The following is a 17,695-nucleotide window of genomic DNA, read 5'->3' on the forward strand; positions in this document are numbered from 1 at the left end:
CCTTGAGGCTGTTTTTGTGAAACTTGCTGCACATGTGACAGAAACCTCTCATCTGTGGAAAGGCCAGAGGACGGAAAAACGGAAAATCCACTTTAAATGTGAAATAGAGAAGACGTGGAAATATTCACAATTCTGAACTTTAGCAAACACTGTATGTGGTCGTCACTGATATTTCAAAGAACAAATAAACAAGCACACGGATATAAGATATAAAGTAAAACTTTATCATGACATACAAGTTTAAAGCCCTGAGAACCATATCTTTATATTACTAATATGAACAAAACTGAATGTGTGAAAACCACTTTGGAAAAGTGCTCCTCTTAAATACAATCAGCACAAACCAGTTTTTACAAGCATTCATGTATTTTGTCCTATTTTTTGTTTACTTTAATCAAAGAGAAAACTATAATATCATTATTATCATGTCCATAATAATAACAGTACAAAAATATGCACAAACCCCACAGTTGAATTAATATACGGAGCATTGTACAAGCCAAAAAACAACAACATAAAATTGATAAATGAGGTATTCGATAACCACTTGCATATGCGCCTGTTTTTACACAGATCAGGTTAGTTCTTAAACAATTTAAAACTGAATTAACTCCAAAATCATCTGAGAGACAAGAGGTTCTGCAGACTTCCAACTTCACAGCTTCCTGAGTGACGAGACTTTGCCTGCAGTTACTGACAACAACAACGTAAAGAAAAGAAAAATCCAAAAATGCAACAGCAAAAACCAAAAGTAGCATTCGGCGAAGTGACTGCAGCCTCCGTCAGTACTCGTCCCCCCGAACGCAACAGTGAGTACAGCCCACTGCCCTGAGGTATTGTGGTATAATGAGGTTGGATGGGGGGTGTCTGTGATAGACACACACACACACACACACGCACGCACGCACGCACACGCACACGCACACACACACACACACACACACACATACAAATTCATCCACGCAGCAGGTCAGGTGGGAGGAGCCCGGACATTAAGGAGGTGACCAGACATTCAACACTTCATCACTCTTCAGCAGCAGCAGATAACTGTAGCTGTACAGTGCTGTTCCCATTTAACAAACTGGGAATTGCATGTCTGTAAATGAGCCTCATGCTCCAGATATCTCAGTAAAGATTTTAGAAGCCCCTCCTCTCCAAAGATATAACCATGACAGTAGCTCCACCAGCAGTATCCGTAATGTTATTATAAGTGCATGAAGGTACATTTCTCTACATGCTAAAACTGCTACCACAGTATGCACTGAACCTGCTTGCACACACATGAAACACACACAACCACACACAGACATACAAAGGCAGTGAAGCTACATTATCAAACAGTCATTGCTTGGACTTAGCAGATGAAACAGAAAGCTTGGACTTAGAAATAAGGAGGTGTTTTAGTAACACAGCCTAAAGTCTTTAAGCGTAACTGTTACTAAACACAAGGTCCACCAGAAAAAAAATAAACACAAATAAATAGCAAAACTCTCCTCTCACAACTGGTGTCTAACATCTGATTGAATTCTTTGATTACTCTCCAAAGGATTAAGCTCGAAGAGAAAGACATTTGTTTTATTCCCAGCCAGCTGAGTAGTGAAAGCTCCACTGTCCGGATCTCACCAGCAACTATTTTTAAGGCAGCATCTACAATTCTCACCATTATAAAATACAGTTATGTGTCATACAGGGTTCTGAAGGGTACAGCAAAAAGGACTAACAGCACCATCGTCCAGCCCCTCGAACCCTCAACTGTGATCTGCACCGCAAAACGTCTGCAAAACCTGACACGTAATGGCTAAAATACAGTCTAATAAAAAGCAACAAGTCTGCCTCCTCAGTTCACACCGGGCTTTAAGGGGTTTCTACACAGTTAAAATGCCTCACATTCAACACAGATAAAGCTAGAAAAGTCATGTCCATCCATTATGGTGTTTTGAAAATGCTAAGAATTTATATTAAAGGGAGAAAAATACCTTACAATTGAAGGGATAACCCACGTGTTTCTGCATCATCAGGAAGTGGGTCTTTATAATTATTAAACTCATGAGCATCTGTCCACTTTGGCGGCGAAGCACTGCGTCCACAGTGGGTGGGATTAAATTAGAGGGAGAAGCAACAGCATCTGGGCCAAGTTCTGGACAACGACACTTAAATATCTGCTAATAGCCTACAAATAATGTCCATCTGTACATGTCACAAAATCAAAGAAATTTACCTCACATCACCCTAAATATATTCTTATATAAAAAAAAAAAAGATTAAGTGAGATTAGATGCAACATTTTTTTCCAAAATTGGACCTTGACCTGTCGTGCAGTGCACCACAGTGGGTGTGAGCAGGACAGTATGAGGGATCTTTCTAGAGAGACTGGGCTAGTCTTTGGTATTTAGCTGTGCAATAACCAGAGTCTAATGTGAACCAGAGGATAAGAGTGTTAAAGCACTGGTCACATGATTGTACACATGCATATCATTTCGCTGCTGTCATCAAAGAAGATATTAACTGCGATAATGCAAATCACAATCAAATTCAAGGTTAACGTGGTCGTTTCTTTTTTATTCATCTCGACCTCTGTGACCTTGAAACCTGTGATCAATCCCACAAATCTACATATGTCAGTGAGGAAATGGCTACAGCTGTTTTCCTCTTCCCTGAAAATGATGCAGATAAATTCTCAGACAACAACTCGAGAAACCAAAGAAAGAAGGAAAGAAGGACAGAAGGGAGGCAGAAAGAAAGAAAGATTGAAGCAAGCATAAAAAAGTTCTACAAGTAAATACAGGAGAGAGAGATAGCGAGCCCACCCCAGTTCTATTTGTCCCCAAAACCATAAGCAGAGTGTTAGAGTATGTTTGTGTCAGTTTCAGTTCAGGTACGATTTCCATTCACAGGTTTTTGGGGCGTCAAGTCCCGATGGCCTTGCAGCCGTATGAGGTATGTAGTGTAACCCCCCTTGTGAGGGGGTCTGATGAGGTATAAACAGTCATGTAGACTTGTGCATTCTTCAGGTATGAATCCTTTCTTGTTTCCCTTTAATTTAACAGTGAGTCCTTGCAGTTGTCACTTCCTGAGAGAGAGAGATGGCCTCCAGAGCAGAGGGGCGGGTATGAGGTCTGAGAACTATGCGTTGACAATGATGCTGTCAGATTGGCATTCAGCTATGTGGCTGCAGCTGGAGGAAGGATGCATAAACAAAATGAGCTACAAATAGCTCAAATCTGATTGTGTAGCAGGGGGGCTAAGAAGGCCTCAGTGCTACTGCTCTGTAACAAAGATCGGGGCCGAGTGGAGACATGAGCTCAGGGTCTGCGAGGCTTGTGAGTTGCTGTTCCCCCAGCTTTGTGCACCGTTTGTTTAAGGACAGCTTGTGTGGACCTGGGAGAGGTTAGATTTAGGGTTTGCGCCTCCAGCCTTTCTTCAATGGATTTCACGTAATCTGAATTGAGGGCGGAGTTATGAAACGAGGTATTTAATGTGCTGATCTACAGCATCTGATCATTCACCAGTTTGAATTCAGCAAAGGGGGCAACAGCATGTTAAAGAAACGTGAGCGGCCCGGCTTGGAGGCCTGTCACTGCGAGGTGGCTGCTATGTACACAAGGTTCCACTGGTGAGAGTTACCCGACTTCCCCTGATTGCAACTAGGTCAAAAAGAATACAAAAATAAAGTTGATTCAGGTTAAATATACTACAGCTCCTGAGGTAAAGACACCACTGCAGGTTACTTGATTTGAGGTATGTTAAAAGGGAAAAACTAAAAACAAAATCATTCTAAAACACAAAATCAAAAAAGACGACAAAAATGGCAACAAACAAACAAAATGTCCTAAGATAAAACTTTTCAAGTTCAGTTGTGACTACACCTGTCAGTGGGTTTTGGCTGAGCTGATTGTGTTTAGCATGTACATTAGGATTAACACATGTGTGTGGATTGTGTGTCTGTGTGCGTTTGTTGTGTAGTGTGTGTGTGAGTGTGTGTGTGTGTGTGTGTGTTGAGTAAAATGCATAGCTGTGCGTTCGGGCACATGTTGTCATATAATATTCTCAGGCTCTGTGTTCATGATTGGACAGCCAAGACGTTGACAGGGTTGATGAGGTATTTGTTGTGCAACAGTTTGTTAATCTTATTGGTTTCTCATTGTACTGTATATTCATGCGGGGTCTCCCAGTGGAAGAGAGGCCAGGGGAGCAGGTACAAAGGGCAGCTGGAGTCAAGGTGACCCGCTGGGGACAGGCTCGGCCGAGCCAGGACCCTTGGAGGAGGATGAGGAGGACGAGGGGCTGAGGGTCTGAGCCGGGGGCATAGAGAAGCCAAAGCTAGTGCTGGTTCCAGCAGGGGAGGCTGTAGCAGCCGCAGCCGAGACAGCAGGCCCCGGGGCCCCTGCAGACTTGTGGGCAAACAGGGTTCCTGTAGGGGGGGTTATAGGAGACGTCATTACATTAAGTGCAGGTTATACATCCTAATAATTATTTACTGCACTAAAGAAATGTAACACGCTATAACAATCAATACACACCTGAGTAGACTGTGCCATTGACCTCCACTGAGACTGTGATGCTGGCATTCCCATTAGTCGAGATGCTAAGAGACATATCCTGCTGCTTCTGATCTGAGGAAAGAGAGATCACAATGTTTTGATGATTTTTTGTATATTTACATGATATATTGTCCCTAAATAGCAACATAAATACATTTGTCTGTGCTTATACAGAATTAGTGGGTGCAGAAAGGGCTAAATACTGATGTGGCCAACTATTAGCATTTTAGACATGTAATATATTTAGAGAGATTTAATGTCAAACTTTGCCTAATTTTGACATTAAGGTTTTCTTGTTGATCAGCGTAACAGTATTTCATACGATTATTTAATATCCACTGGATATTATTGTGACAGAATGTTGCAACCTTCAGTTTTCTGGAACAAAGTTGCACCAGAACTGCCTTGTCATTTAGTACATGAACAAAGCTATTTGCATGCTATTTGCATGCTGTCTCAAGAGAGAATGTGTCAATGCTTTAACAGAAAGGACATTTGGCAACACTAAGATCTGCTTTTGACTCGATGGAAACACTGAATTTTGATAGTTGCAAGGTATTTCTCAGAGTATCTTGAAAAACTGCACAGCAGCACTGACCTCTGGTGGTGATGACGGGGGCTCCCATGCGCAGGTTCATAGGCATTTGGGATGCCATAGCCAGCAGGTTGTGTTGGAAAGCCTGCTGCATCAGACGCTGCTGCTCCTCTGCCAGACGGGCCATCTTCCTCTCTGGCCCCTCTCCTCCAACGCCGGTCTCCAGCTTTTCTCTCAACTGCTCCAGTGTGGCGGCTCTTGCCAATCCAGCAACCTGGTGCTGACCCAGGGCCAGCGCCATGGAGGACCGCCCTGCCATGATGGAGGAGGTCAGGTCATCTGGAAGAGAGAGAAATGGAGTGATAGTTTTATAAATTCTAATGGAGCCATTACTTGATCTGCATAGACTGAAAATGTAAATTATGGATCTAGGTAGCGTGAATGTTCAAGGACGCGTGTCAGCTCTGAGATAGACTCACTGGTGGCCTGACCAGGTACCCCTGCCTCTCACCCATTATGAGTCAGGAATGTTTGCTAAAAACGCTAAGTAGGTAAGTCTGGTTTAAACGTATTATAAGAAATTATATTTAAATGCCAATCAGAACAGTTTTTTTAATCACAATTGTCTAAAATATCTCTTGTCATATTTAACTGGTGGACAACCTGCAAACCCCCTGTTTGTTCACAGAACCTCACTGAGGAACAAATTCAAAGTCCAGCAGAGCTTTTGATCTGACGCTGTTACACATTGACAACGGCAGAGGTCAGCAAAACCATGTCCCCTCCTACGTGACCACATCAAGTAAATAACAAGTAAAATCCGAGCCTTGGACAAGTCAAGCCACGGGTATTGTCGGGATGCATGTCACAGTCACATTCCAGCCAAGTCAAAGTGACATCAGATAAGACAATCGTGTAATGACAGTTATCAACAGGATCCTAATGATGTGGACTGAAGGCTTCAAAGTTCATAAAATGTCCCCCCGGCGTGGGAACCATGTTATTAATCAGCAGTAAAGTTGAGGGATCTGAGCTGCCTGAGGCAAAACTGGTTCATACACGGTCTCTTAAACACCTGGATGGACAACACACACCCACGCACACAAACACACACACTGACATAGTGGAGGGAAGGAAGGTGAGTCATTGCAAGAACGTAATACATAAATATAACAGAGCACTCTCATACCAACATTCATGCATGCACACACAAGTGAACACTCTCATACCAATAACTTTGGAAGAACACACACACACACACACACAGCACACACGCACACACACACACACACACACACACACACACGCACACACGCACACACACACACACACCTCCTTCAATCATTTAAACCATAACCTAATCCACAAGTACTGCTCCAGTCATGTTTATCCAATGGCATGACCAGATGTAGTGTTTCTAAACTGCGATAGAGGGCAGTATTTCACAATAAATACCCAGTACATCTGTAACTGGAACACTCCAGTCTATACCGACCACTGTAGAGAGGTTACATTGTTTTAAATAAACATTTACCCAGTTTAATATAAACTTAATCAATCCAAAGACATGTTTCTGAGCAAATATGTTCCCTTCTTCACCCTTCATATGTTCATCTGAGAGCTGCCTGTTCACAGGCATGGTTTAGTGGGAAAATCCCACATATCGTAAAAAAAAAAATTGTATTTATGAATAAACAAAGGTTACCTCACACTACCATAGGTCCCTGTTCTAAAATTACCCTGCACAACTTTAACATGCCTACCTTTCTTCAGAGAGGGTCCTGGTGAGGCATGCAGGCCATTGAGGACTGCCGAGGTCCCGTGCCCCAGAGCTGAAAGGTGCATCTTGGGAGGTGAGAGGATGTGGGGGGCTGTGCTTGGAGAAGGGGAGAAGCGGAAGAGGCTGCTGCTGTAGCTCGGACGACGGCCTTCGCGTCGGTTACTGTCGATGGCGGCCTGGAGCTCACCCGGGGAGCTAAGGCCTTTCCTCTCGCACTCATAGGGGTACAGGTATTTCATGTACCTGAAAGCACACACGCAAGGCAACACGTCTGATCACCAGAGTAACATTCACAGGGCAAGCATCAACATTATCATTGGGACTTAATGCAGTTCAAAAGAAAACAACAACAACAACTACAAAACGTTCTGTCTGAGTCAGAAATATTAAGACATTTGACAGATAATCGAATGTAATTAATACCAACTTTAACATACCAATTTATATAATTACATTACAGTGGCTTTGTTACAAAAAAGATTCTGTCTGTGCCTTAGAAATATTTTTTTCTGCAGAGCAGTGAGTACACGCTGACAAGGAATCGGGTTGCTAAAAGACATTGTTTTAGTGAGAAGTACAGTAGTAGAATATGATTACATGTACTACAGTGAAGTCAAGTAGCTGAAAACAAAATATGTTTTGTGAGGAGTCTACACGACATTGCAGGGGCGTTACGACTATGCACAGTCACAGCTCTGGTATGTTTTCCATCCCATAAAAACATACGATAAAATGAACATCCAGTATTATGCATGCTGACTGCATAATGGTGGAACAGTAATACAGAGGATCAATACGAGGCTAAGAGCAGCACTGTCCATTAAATAGAGCTAGCACAGCAACCCTACACAACAACCCACCGACATTAAAAATACATAAAGGTTCATTAGGGCACCCTGCTAGTGGACAGGAGAGAGGGGTGTTACATCTCTGGACGGGTTTCCATCAAGAGAGCGAGCGCGTTTTAGTCGAGGCTCAGCGTACAAGCTGTCAGTCAAACCCCACCTTAGTCATTGTGAACTCTGACCCAAATCATGTCAATAAATCTATGGGAGTCAATGGGCTCTATGTGTGATGTAATGGATGGAGGGATTGAATGGGAAGAGGCAAGGTGGCCTGGTGGAGGAAACAAACTTGCATTGTGTATAAACACACTGGCACGGTTAATATTGACATTTGTATTCATAGCAACACACACACAAACCCACTTGTTCTAATACTACAAACACCGACTTGTAGCAAAAGGGAGGTGCTTGTTTCCCTATGAGAAGTCACACATTAGGGATTCTTAATTTAGTTGCGATTAATTTAATTAGAATTTTTACGAGATTAAAATGAGGGTTAGGGTTAGGGTTAACCCTGCTACTGTGGCCAATGAAATTAATATTTTTGGTTGTTGTTCCATATAAAGACTTACTGTGTGCGCAGGGTGAAAGCTGCACTAGTGATGGAGGTAGGAAGGTTGAGTCCCTTTGTGATTTCTCTCCAGATCTTTTTGTTGATGACCTCCACCAGCCCCCCCTTCTCAGTCACCAGCTTGTACAGCATGTACAGATCCAGGACCTGTTTTGCCATGATGGGGATACGATTGACAGGGGTTCCTGAGGAGGAGAGACAAAAAAATCACAGCATGTTACAAATGATACATCTAAAGAGGTAATAGCTTAGTGACACATGCTGGGTGATTTAGGCTGGATGATCTTATCACCTCCTCCAAAGATGTTATTACCATGAAACTTTGTGGAAGGATGAGGAAAGGGTGAGAGAAGAACATTTTTTATGCAGATCTGGGATTTTCACTTGCTTTAACATTGCGAGATAGGGCATTTTTCAGCATTTTGTTGATTTCTCTGAGAATATTTCATGAAATCTGGTTTGTTAAGGGGACTGATATTTGTGTACACGATTTGATGCTGAACCAAATGACGAAGTGATTCTTGTGAATTTACATGTGGTTATGGCGGAGGTATGTGCTCTACTGAGTGACCTTCTAGTTTCAAAATGTGTATCAAGTGTGCATGTTTTTAACACAGGGTCAGTCTCAACAGGAATGGAAACCGTAATGCTGATGGTTTCTCTTATGTGCATCCCGACTGAGACATATTTGCATCAAACACAAACATGTATTTAAAGCTGTTACAGTGAAAATAAAAAAGTCATATGAAGTCTACATACTATGTATTTATATATTAAAAACTGCCAAACCCCCAGGATCAATTTATGACCTCCAGACAGTGACCTAAGTGGTGTCAGGATGCTGGTAAGACAAGGGTGGCAGACCTGTTGCCTGCATGCCTTTTAAATTTGGCTTGAAAACATATTAGCCCAGTTAAGGCAATCTGGCTTGACCTGGAAAGGGGATTCGCAAACAACACAAAGCAAAGCGGCTCTAGACTTTTGATACAGATGCATTAATCTTGTCAACAGCTTATCTGCAGTGAGGCTTGCAGGGAACGTGTGGGGAGGAGGAAGGGGGAGGACAGCGAGGGGGGAGGAGCTGGACGCTCGCCGTATGCAACAGAATCAAAAAGTGCAATGTGCAACAGTGTACGCATGGAGCGGGAGGAGGGGACTGGGGATTGTGACGACCTGCTAATCCATGGGCTGCGGTGGGTGGGGGGGTCCTGGATAGGCCAGTATAATGAAGCTCATTTAGAGGATTGTACCGAGTAAATCCACACCCCTCTGCTGTTAGTGCTGCTGGGCCCGGCACAAGGGAGTCACACAGATTTGCCCTCACAGTTAATGCCAGCCAATCCTTCAGCCCCTCCACAGGCTGCTCTCAACCTGGAATTGGACTCATTAATGACTTTGTAAAATAGCAGTGTGATCAGGCCATGAAGATTAGCCCTGATTCATTTTCTTAAATTAGCAACATGTCTTAAAGCCATGTGCAAGGGGTGAACACATGGACATGCATAAGTTGGGAGATCAGGAAGGTGTGGCATCACTGTCGGGAACCATGGATCTGACCAGTTTAGTGCACTGCATATTAAATGTAATGTTAGAAATTAAACATTTCTTCCTCTTTAGTTCCCTTAGTTTTTCATTTAGAAATACAACTGATTTCTAGAGGACAAAAGCTCTGCCTGTGTTTGGGAAGGGAAATCAGGTCATAATAAAGGATTATAATAATCAGTGTTTATATGATGGTTGGGAAAGATGGTGAACCTGTTGCTTACGGTCTTTACATTCAAACACAGGCCAGCAAGGAATTATGGCCCACTGGGATATCATAGGAGAAGTGGAAAATATATGTAGGAACACAGTATGTACAGTGGAACCAGTTTATTAGGTACACCCCTAAAACCTAATGCAATACAATACATCATATGTGCAAAACAAATTCATGAAAATAAATATTCAAGGATTGAAATAGATTGCATTCGTTGGAACTGGTGTACGTACAAAATGCACATCTGGAGTCCTGTAAACCGGCCTACAAACCTCCTGTCACCCTGTAAAATGAACATAACCAAAGCAACACAGCACCATGGTATGTGGTTAATATTGTTTCATCTTGTTAAAGCTGAAGAAAATGCTGTTCTTGGAAAACAGCCATCTTATCTCCAGAGCCAATTACCCATCAGCAAACCAACAGGGCCCTTTGCCAAGATGCCTTTCTCTTTTACAGATCATTTAAATTAGCTATGTAAAGAGCATGAGGAGAGGACCAGTGAAATAGTATTTAATGTTCCGGATAAAGACCAGGGCTGTATTCCCCATTTAGTTATCCAGCTAATGTTAATTGTTAAAGCAATTGTTGGTAGTTATCTTCAAAATTCTTGAGTTAAATTATTTCTTTTTATAATGAAGTCCACCATTTCAAAATCACCAGGTTAACAGTATATAGTAGTAGTAAATAAATTACAACTAAAAATGTAATAGTAGAAAATAATACAATACAATACACGTTACACATTCCTGCTAGGCTGTGCAGAACTTCCACCACATCTTTGGGCAACAGAAACATTTCCAGAACACACCGTGCAGCAGGAATGCTTTGCTGCCAGCGCCTCATCGGTTCTTTAATGCAGCATTGGACATCAATCCTGCATCAAACAATTAGTACAACTAGAGGGGTCAGAGATCAGCCAGGGGTTATTGATGTGTGAATTAAACTGCAGGTCAGCAGGAAGCCATGTTTTCATACAGGCCCGGCCGTGAACAATGAGAGCACAACAAATGAGACACAACAGCACTGGCCCCATAGTGACAGGCCAGCAGTTGGTTAGGCTTTAATTCATGTCTACGTGTTTATTCACCTCTTTATCAGCATCTGCTGTCACATCAACATCTGAATTAACACATTTGCAAGGAGCTATTTTTTAGAGCGCATATAGCCATAAACAAGACGAAAAAATGACAGATTTCAGATAAGAGAGCCAAGCGTAGCGTGTATGTGCGTGTGTCTGTTTAAGAGAAAACCAAATAGCTATCTATATATCATAAGCGGACCAAAGGTGCTTTTGAAACCTAAAACTGTATTAATTAGTCAACATGTGACATTAGCCAGGTTTCAAATGTCAACACGGCTTGACCACATATGAAAGGGCTGGGAAAGCACCTTTGATAATGCCATAATTGACCAAAAATCACATTACCAACACTTGGGCAGTTACCCAGAGAGTTCTCTAATTTGAGAGAATAAACGTGCCGCCCGCCTTTGGAGTCTAACATCTGCTCCGTTTCCAACCCTGGAGACATTTAGCTCTAACAGGCTTAATTAGACCAGTCCAAAACATCTCTTTTGATCAGGGCAGCACAACTCCTCTGCCTCACAGACCACTTCATGCACCCTATTCTGCTGTTATTACTGCTGCCATTTAAACCTCAGTGCCTGCTTTTCTTTAGAGAAGACTGGAGACAACATGAGCGTCACTGACACAAGATCACTTCAAGGTATTCGGCTGTGCAGGCTTCATGTGGGCAACTATTGGGTATTTCATTTCTCTGTGAAGCCGTGATTTGTCCACTCGGCTGCTCTGAGCCAATCTGTAATTGGCTGCAGGCTTCACCTCCCATCATCCTTTGCCCTGGACTGATTTTCCCCGAGGGACAGGGCCATCAGGAGCCTAGTGATTAATGGCACCAGGGGTCAGAGGTCCCTCTGGTGGGAAGTGCCGCGGCTGAGGGGCCCTGAACCACTCCCTAAGTCTTTCCTCTGACTTCCACTGTGAACACAAGAGCCACACGGCTAGCTTCAAGCGGCTAGACTTCAAATGATAAGGGATATAGATACAGAGTCTGACAGAGGAGAAAAAGGGGCAATGAGTGTGACAGAAATGGACAGCTTGAAAAAACTTAGTGACAGACTTTCATTTAAGGGTTTTGCAGAAAAAAAAACAGTTTGATATTAGATGATGTAGCGGATATTTTCTGCAGATAATCAATTGTTTTTATATTTGATAAAGTTCATGCCTGTGTTGATTTCCCAGAAGGATAGAAATCATTGACACTATAGGAAAATAAACCTCTTGAAAGAAACACAGCAAAACGATGATAAAACACATTCATTAAAACTTAATTATAAAATAAAATATGTTATCGTTTTATTCGTCATTTCAGAGGCTGGTGGCATTTATTAGACATAAACAATATGTCACTAACCTGTGACAGACAGAGACAGATCGTCCATCTGAATAAAATAAATAACCTTTACCACATATTTATATCTCAATGTGAGGACAAAAAAGAGGTCATTTTATCTGACCCCTGACCTATTTTTAGCAGGAAACAGCTGTTCACATTAAAGGGCCTCTATAATAAATCAATTGGGTGTCCCTGACGCTAGTGGTGGTAAATTAAATATCGCTGACTTCACAAGATGGACATTTTTTAAATAATTAAGTTACAGAGCGACAGCCTTCCAGCGGACAACATACAGGAAATTTTTTACACAATGAGCTTTGGCTGGTTTTAACACCATCTATAGTGAGGCAAGACAAGAAAAACAAAAGGAACCGGAAGAAAACACCACGTCATCGCATTGTCTTTGGCTGCTTTAATTGCGGCAATCAATTTAAAGATTATTTAATTGGATTATTTTTGCTTTTTTGGACTCTGATTAGTGACACAAATGCTGACACAAAGAGAAAGAACACGAAGGAGAAAAGATAAGAGGGAAATGAACAGAGATTTAAAAAAAAAACAGATAAGAGAAAGAGAAGGCATGAAGAGAGAAATACTTCCTGCTACCTCTAGGAGGGAGGGAAGGAAGGAAGGATGGAAAAAAAGGAAGGGGGAGGTGCAGTAGCTAGCCAGCTGGAGAAAGACTGGATTACTGCTGTAAGGAAGGTGTCAGCCAACACAAACAGCCCCTGGCCTCATAGCAGTGTCTGAGTCCTTTCAGAGCACCCACAGCCTAGCCACCCACCCACACCTTACTCCTCCTCCTCCTCCTCCTTACTACAATCACCAAATGGACATGCCGGATCAGACCAAACTCTCTGGTCAGGACTATATCCTTATTTCCTTTTGAGTACATTCCTGTCGCTCATTGGAACAACTGTTTGTAAGAAACTCTGATCCTAAAGGAGTATATAAATCCTTTACTGTCATCAAACTGGCATTAACAAGTGTCAAGAAGATGCATTTTTGACTGCATTAACTGCACCACTGAATATATTGCTGTTGGTAACAGGTGTTGAGAGTGTGTTTTTATATACATAAAAATATACAAGATAAATATAGAATTTGTTTTTAGAGAAAATCACTACAGAACAGCCCAAACCCTTCATTAGCATGGGACAGAAGGACATTGACAGGAGAGACGGGTGTCTGGGCTCCACATGCTGGAAGTTTACTTTATGTCGGGCAGCCCCCTGGCTGTTTATATGTTTGAACGTCGGGGCAGCATATTGTCGAGGACCCTGCTGTACGCTGGGGCATGTTTGTTTTATTTTTGATGCATGGTCAGGGACATAAAAGGTAAAAAATCCTTGAGTGTATGGAATTTGCTATCTTTAGTCCAGGCAGAGCCACCACTCGCCTGATGGACCAATTCATATCAAGTGTTGTAACGCTGTAACGTTACACTATAGATACATCGCTATTCCAAGCATGAAGCTCCAGCCACAGCTGGTAGAGACAGAGAGATAGGAAGGCAGGAACAGTCATCTAATAAAGTCCATAATATGTTGGATCGATGTGCTCTATACTGCTGGCTGCATAGGTTTCATTCATGTCATGTCAATAAAGTGCAATTAATGTGAATTGACAGGGCGAGGAAGGCAGAGAGACAAACAAAGGGAGATAGGCAAGGCACAAAGACAAAGAAATAATGACTTGGCTTCAACTATACTTAACCAAGATGTGATAAGCAATAAAAACGCAGTCCTTCTCACAACACTGGGTCTAGTAAAGCCACATGTACACATCACATGATTTTAATATACCAAAGATCCTGTATATGGAGTTTTCACATGCATACGTGTCCCTTTATTGATGAAATAAAGAAAAGAAACACCTTCACCAGATTATAAAACTAGGTCTGATAAATGCCATAAACACACGTTTCAGATTGAACTTGTCATTTTCGGACAATTATTAAGCACCAGATTCTCTTCTCTTCTCGCATTCTCTCAGTCTTCCCTCCATCTCATTAAAAAAAATAACCTTCAATGATGGATAAGTCACTCGAAACTATATTTACTCAGGAAACAGAGAGAGTAGCTCCTTAGTGAAAATTATTATAACGAGCACGCTTCTGTGCACTGTCGACTGCATCAGCCTGTGGTGTCAAACATAAAAAAAAACTGGCGAGGTTCCAAACAACAGCCACAAGCTGTAAATCTCAGCGGGAGCCGTTCTCACACAGGGGAGATTGCCAAACTACAAATAATGACACTATTAGAACTTCAACCACATGATTAGATGTTTGTCAAGTGCAATTTTGCACTTGACAAACATATGATGTTCAAAGAACTGTTAACTGTTTGGTTCAGCCCTCATCTTTCTGACAGTCACGGCATTTTAGAAAAGAAACGAGAAGTGTGCACAGAATGCAAGAGAGAACGAAAAAAGAGAGAGAAACATGACTCCTTCTCCGTGGGTCATGAAGATGGGTCACCTGGTGAAATAGAGGGGGAGGGGGATTGAAAAGGTTGGACGGCGCGAAAAGTGAGATGGCCTCTCCAACTGTAACCCAAGTCCCCTCGATCCCCAGAGACCCGGCAGATCAACTAACCAGACCCCAATCAACACGGGCTGATACAGCGATGGATGAGTGGATAGGTGGATGAACGGTGAGCTGGCTGATGTCACTACTGGTTATTCAGGGTCACTACTCTTTCAGTTTCTGAAGTATCTCAGAAAGACAGAGGTGATGTGAGACATCTGAGAGACGTACACCACACGGGAAATATGAAGATTTTTTTTAATTTGATTTCCCATGCAGGATGTCTCTTCATATTAATACAAATTTAAACACAACAATATTATTTGCATAGAGTTGTATATATTAATTCATTAGTCATCAGATCACAGCTCTTTTCCTCCACAGTAAGACAAGCCTAGTGGGGAAAAGACCATCGAATAAAATAATGCAAGCAAATCCAGAAGTGAAATGCTGCAATTTGTGATGGGAATTCACAGAAAAATATTGGATATTATTAAAATAAGGGATTGGTCTGATGGTTGAAGGGAGACCTGATAGATGTCTGCCATGTAGGTGAAATACCCTCCCTTCTGCCCAGTTGCATCCATGCATTAGAGCTCCGGGCTATTTCTCATGTAATGTGGTTAAGTTATTTCACCCAGCAGCCATATTTGAAGGTAACCAACCAGTATCTGTGAATGTTTATCTACTGTAAACATTTAGCTGATCTGTGAAAATCTGCAGGTGGCTGAGGCACTATGTACTAGACAGAGGCCTGTGCTGAGTGTTATCGTGACACCAGCATTCTGCACACTAACTCTATGATAAATGAATGAGATTATAAAATCTTTATTGCGCTGCACCGACTCACTGTGAGGGGTTGATTTAAATATTCCAATAACTTCATGTCTTCAGACCCCCAGTCGTACACTTTACTTACATTAAAGCAACTACTAACGCCTACTCACGAGTGAGCCATGCATTCAATGAGTGAACATTTTCCCACCTCACTGCACAGTTCTGCTGGGGCTTTCTTACTGTTTAATATTTTGTATTGCTACTGCTGATACCATGCCTGAGTTACTCATACTTATTCTGCTATACCAACAAATCCGTGTTTATCTAGAGTATTTTTTTTCAAAAACTTTCTGAATATCAACATATCTATCTTAATTTCTTTAAGAGCAGACGATGACAAACACTTGATGAACAACAAAATATTAATCTTAATAACTGTGTAACAACAACTTTGTTCTACCTTCTCAATGTGCTTTCCCAATGCACAAGTATAACATCAACTTATATTGACTCTTAATTAAATTGCTATTAATGAAAATTGTATTGGGATGATTATTTATATTAATTTACTGCCCAGCCTTACTTTTTAGAACCATATCCATTAAATTCAAGTCGGCATCAAAAATCAGGGTCATGTTTAATTGTAATTTTTTACGAGAACTAACAGGTTAGTAGTAGAAATATATAAAAATAACTTTTGCACAGAAGAATATCAAGGACCTGTAGAAACCATGAGTAATTAGTAGTTGAAGAGGGTGAGATCAAATGTTTGTTGACATTGGCTGCAGATGTAAACACAGATGACACAGGCCTGTATTATGAGTTTCAGTCAGTTAGGAAAAGGCCAATCAAAGCTGTTTTCTATCCACAACTTGAACTACTCAAGAGTGAGCATGAACACACTCAAATGTACACAGTCAGTTACAACATGTATTTAAAAAAAAGTGCTGCTGTCAACAGCAGGTTGGTGTGTAAACATAATTAAGAAAGTCTTATTATGTGACATTTTTAGGATTGTTGTGTCAGATATTAAAACACTAAATAAGAAAACCTGTTCTGACAGATGACATCATGTGAACGTCTTTGAGCGGTACGATTGAAAACTATACAGCATTGTCAAATATAATGGATGACCTCTGCTCTATTATAACATCTGAGTGGAAGATCAAGTCGGAGAAAATTAACCCAACGGTTTGCCCTTGTAAACAGGCAACTCTGATCTTTACAGAAATGTCAAGAATGTATGTCACAGCAACATGACAATGGTATGTTGTGTGAATAATAGAGGGAGGGGCTTTGGCATCAACAGCAGATTCCTGTGATTAAGCTACGGAGGTCAGGCTGAACGTTTTCCACTCGTAGCTAGAAACTGCAGGTAAAAGAAATGAGAGACGGGAGGAGACAGTCAGGGGAAAGGTTCTGCTTTTAAAACGAATATAAAGAGCAAATGGTTGAGCGACAAAGAATTTGTAAAAAAAACAAACAACATAATTTAAAAAAGAGAGAGGCTGTATAATGCATAGATGGAAAAAGAAAAAAAATCGGACACTACGCTATCTCCTCCATGTTTCTGAGGTCTCTATCCAACACTGGTGTCAGTTCACTGCTGGTATTGCTTTTTTAACGTGTAAGTGGGTGACAGTGATGTCTACACTGGCAGGTGTAGCATTGACAGGGCTCGCTTTTCCTTCGAGCAAGCCTTATAACACAGCTAACTGCTTAAATCAATGGACACACGGACTGACAGATAAAGTCATCAGCTGACGAGCCCCATTTGGGGCCCAGCACCACTGATCAATACGGCAGACATCAGCTGCTATAAGCCGAGGAGAAAAAGGGATATGTCGAAACGGGGGAAGCGATTGTTGGAGGGGGGTTGTGCACTCATCTTGGGAAATTTTAACTCCCATCAATGCTAATTACTTTTGGCATTTGGAATCCAT

At 41.7% G+C, this 17,695-nt stretch overlaps 1 protein-coding gene across 2 annotated transcripts in view; it reads right to left on the reverse strand.

The window, feature by feature from the left end:
• Window positions 1-203: 203 nt before the first annotated feature.
• The window catches only part of LOC118104555 (AT-rich interactive domain-containing protein 3B), a 50,347-nt gene continuing 32,855 nt past the window's right edge, over window positions 204-17,695 (reverse strand). For both annotated transcript variants that reach the window (XM_035151521.2, XM_035151528.2), the window contains exons 5-9: window positions 8,274-8,457; window positions 6,840-7,099; window positions 5,140-5,415; window positions 4,521-4,613; window positions 204-4,411 (exon numbers count right to left, since the gene is read on the reverse strand). In XM_035151521.2, coding sequence (XP_035007412.1) covers window positions 4,215-4,411; window positions 4,521-4,613; window positions 5,140-5,415; window positions 6,840-7,099; window positions 8,274-8,457 — 1,010 coding nt within the window. In that variant the 3' untranslated portion in view covers window positions 204-4,214. The remainder of the gene's footprint in view (window positions 4,412-4,520; window positions 4,614-5,139; window positions 5,416-6,839; window positions 7,100-8,273; window positions 8,458-17,695) is intronic.

Source organism: Hippoglossus stenolepis, chromosome 1 (genome assembly GCF_022539355.2).
Source record: "Hippoglossus stenolepis isolate QCI-W04-F060 chromosome 1, HSTE1.2, whole genome shotgun sequence".
Classification (NCBI taxonomy): domain Eukaryota; kingdom Metazoa; phylum Chordata; class Actinopteri; order Pleuronectiformes; family Pleuronectidae; genus Hippoglossus; species Hippoglossus stenolepis.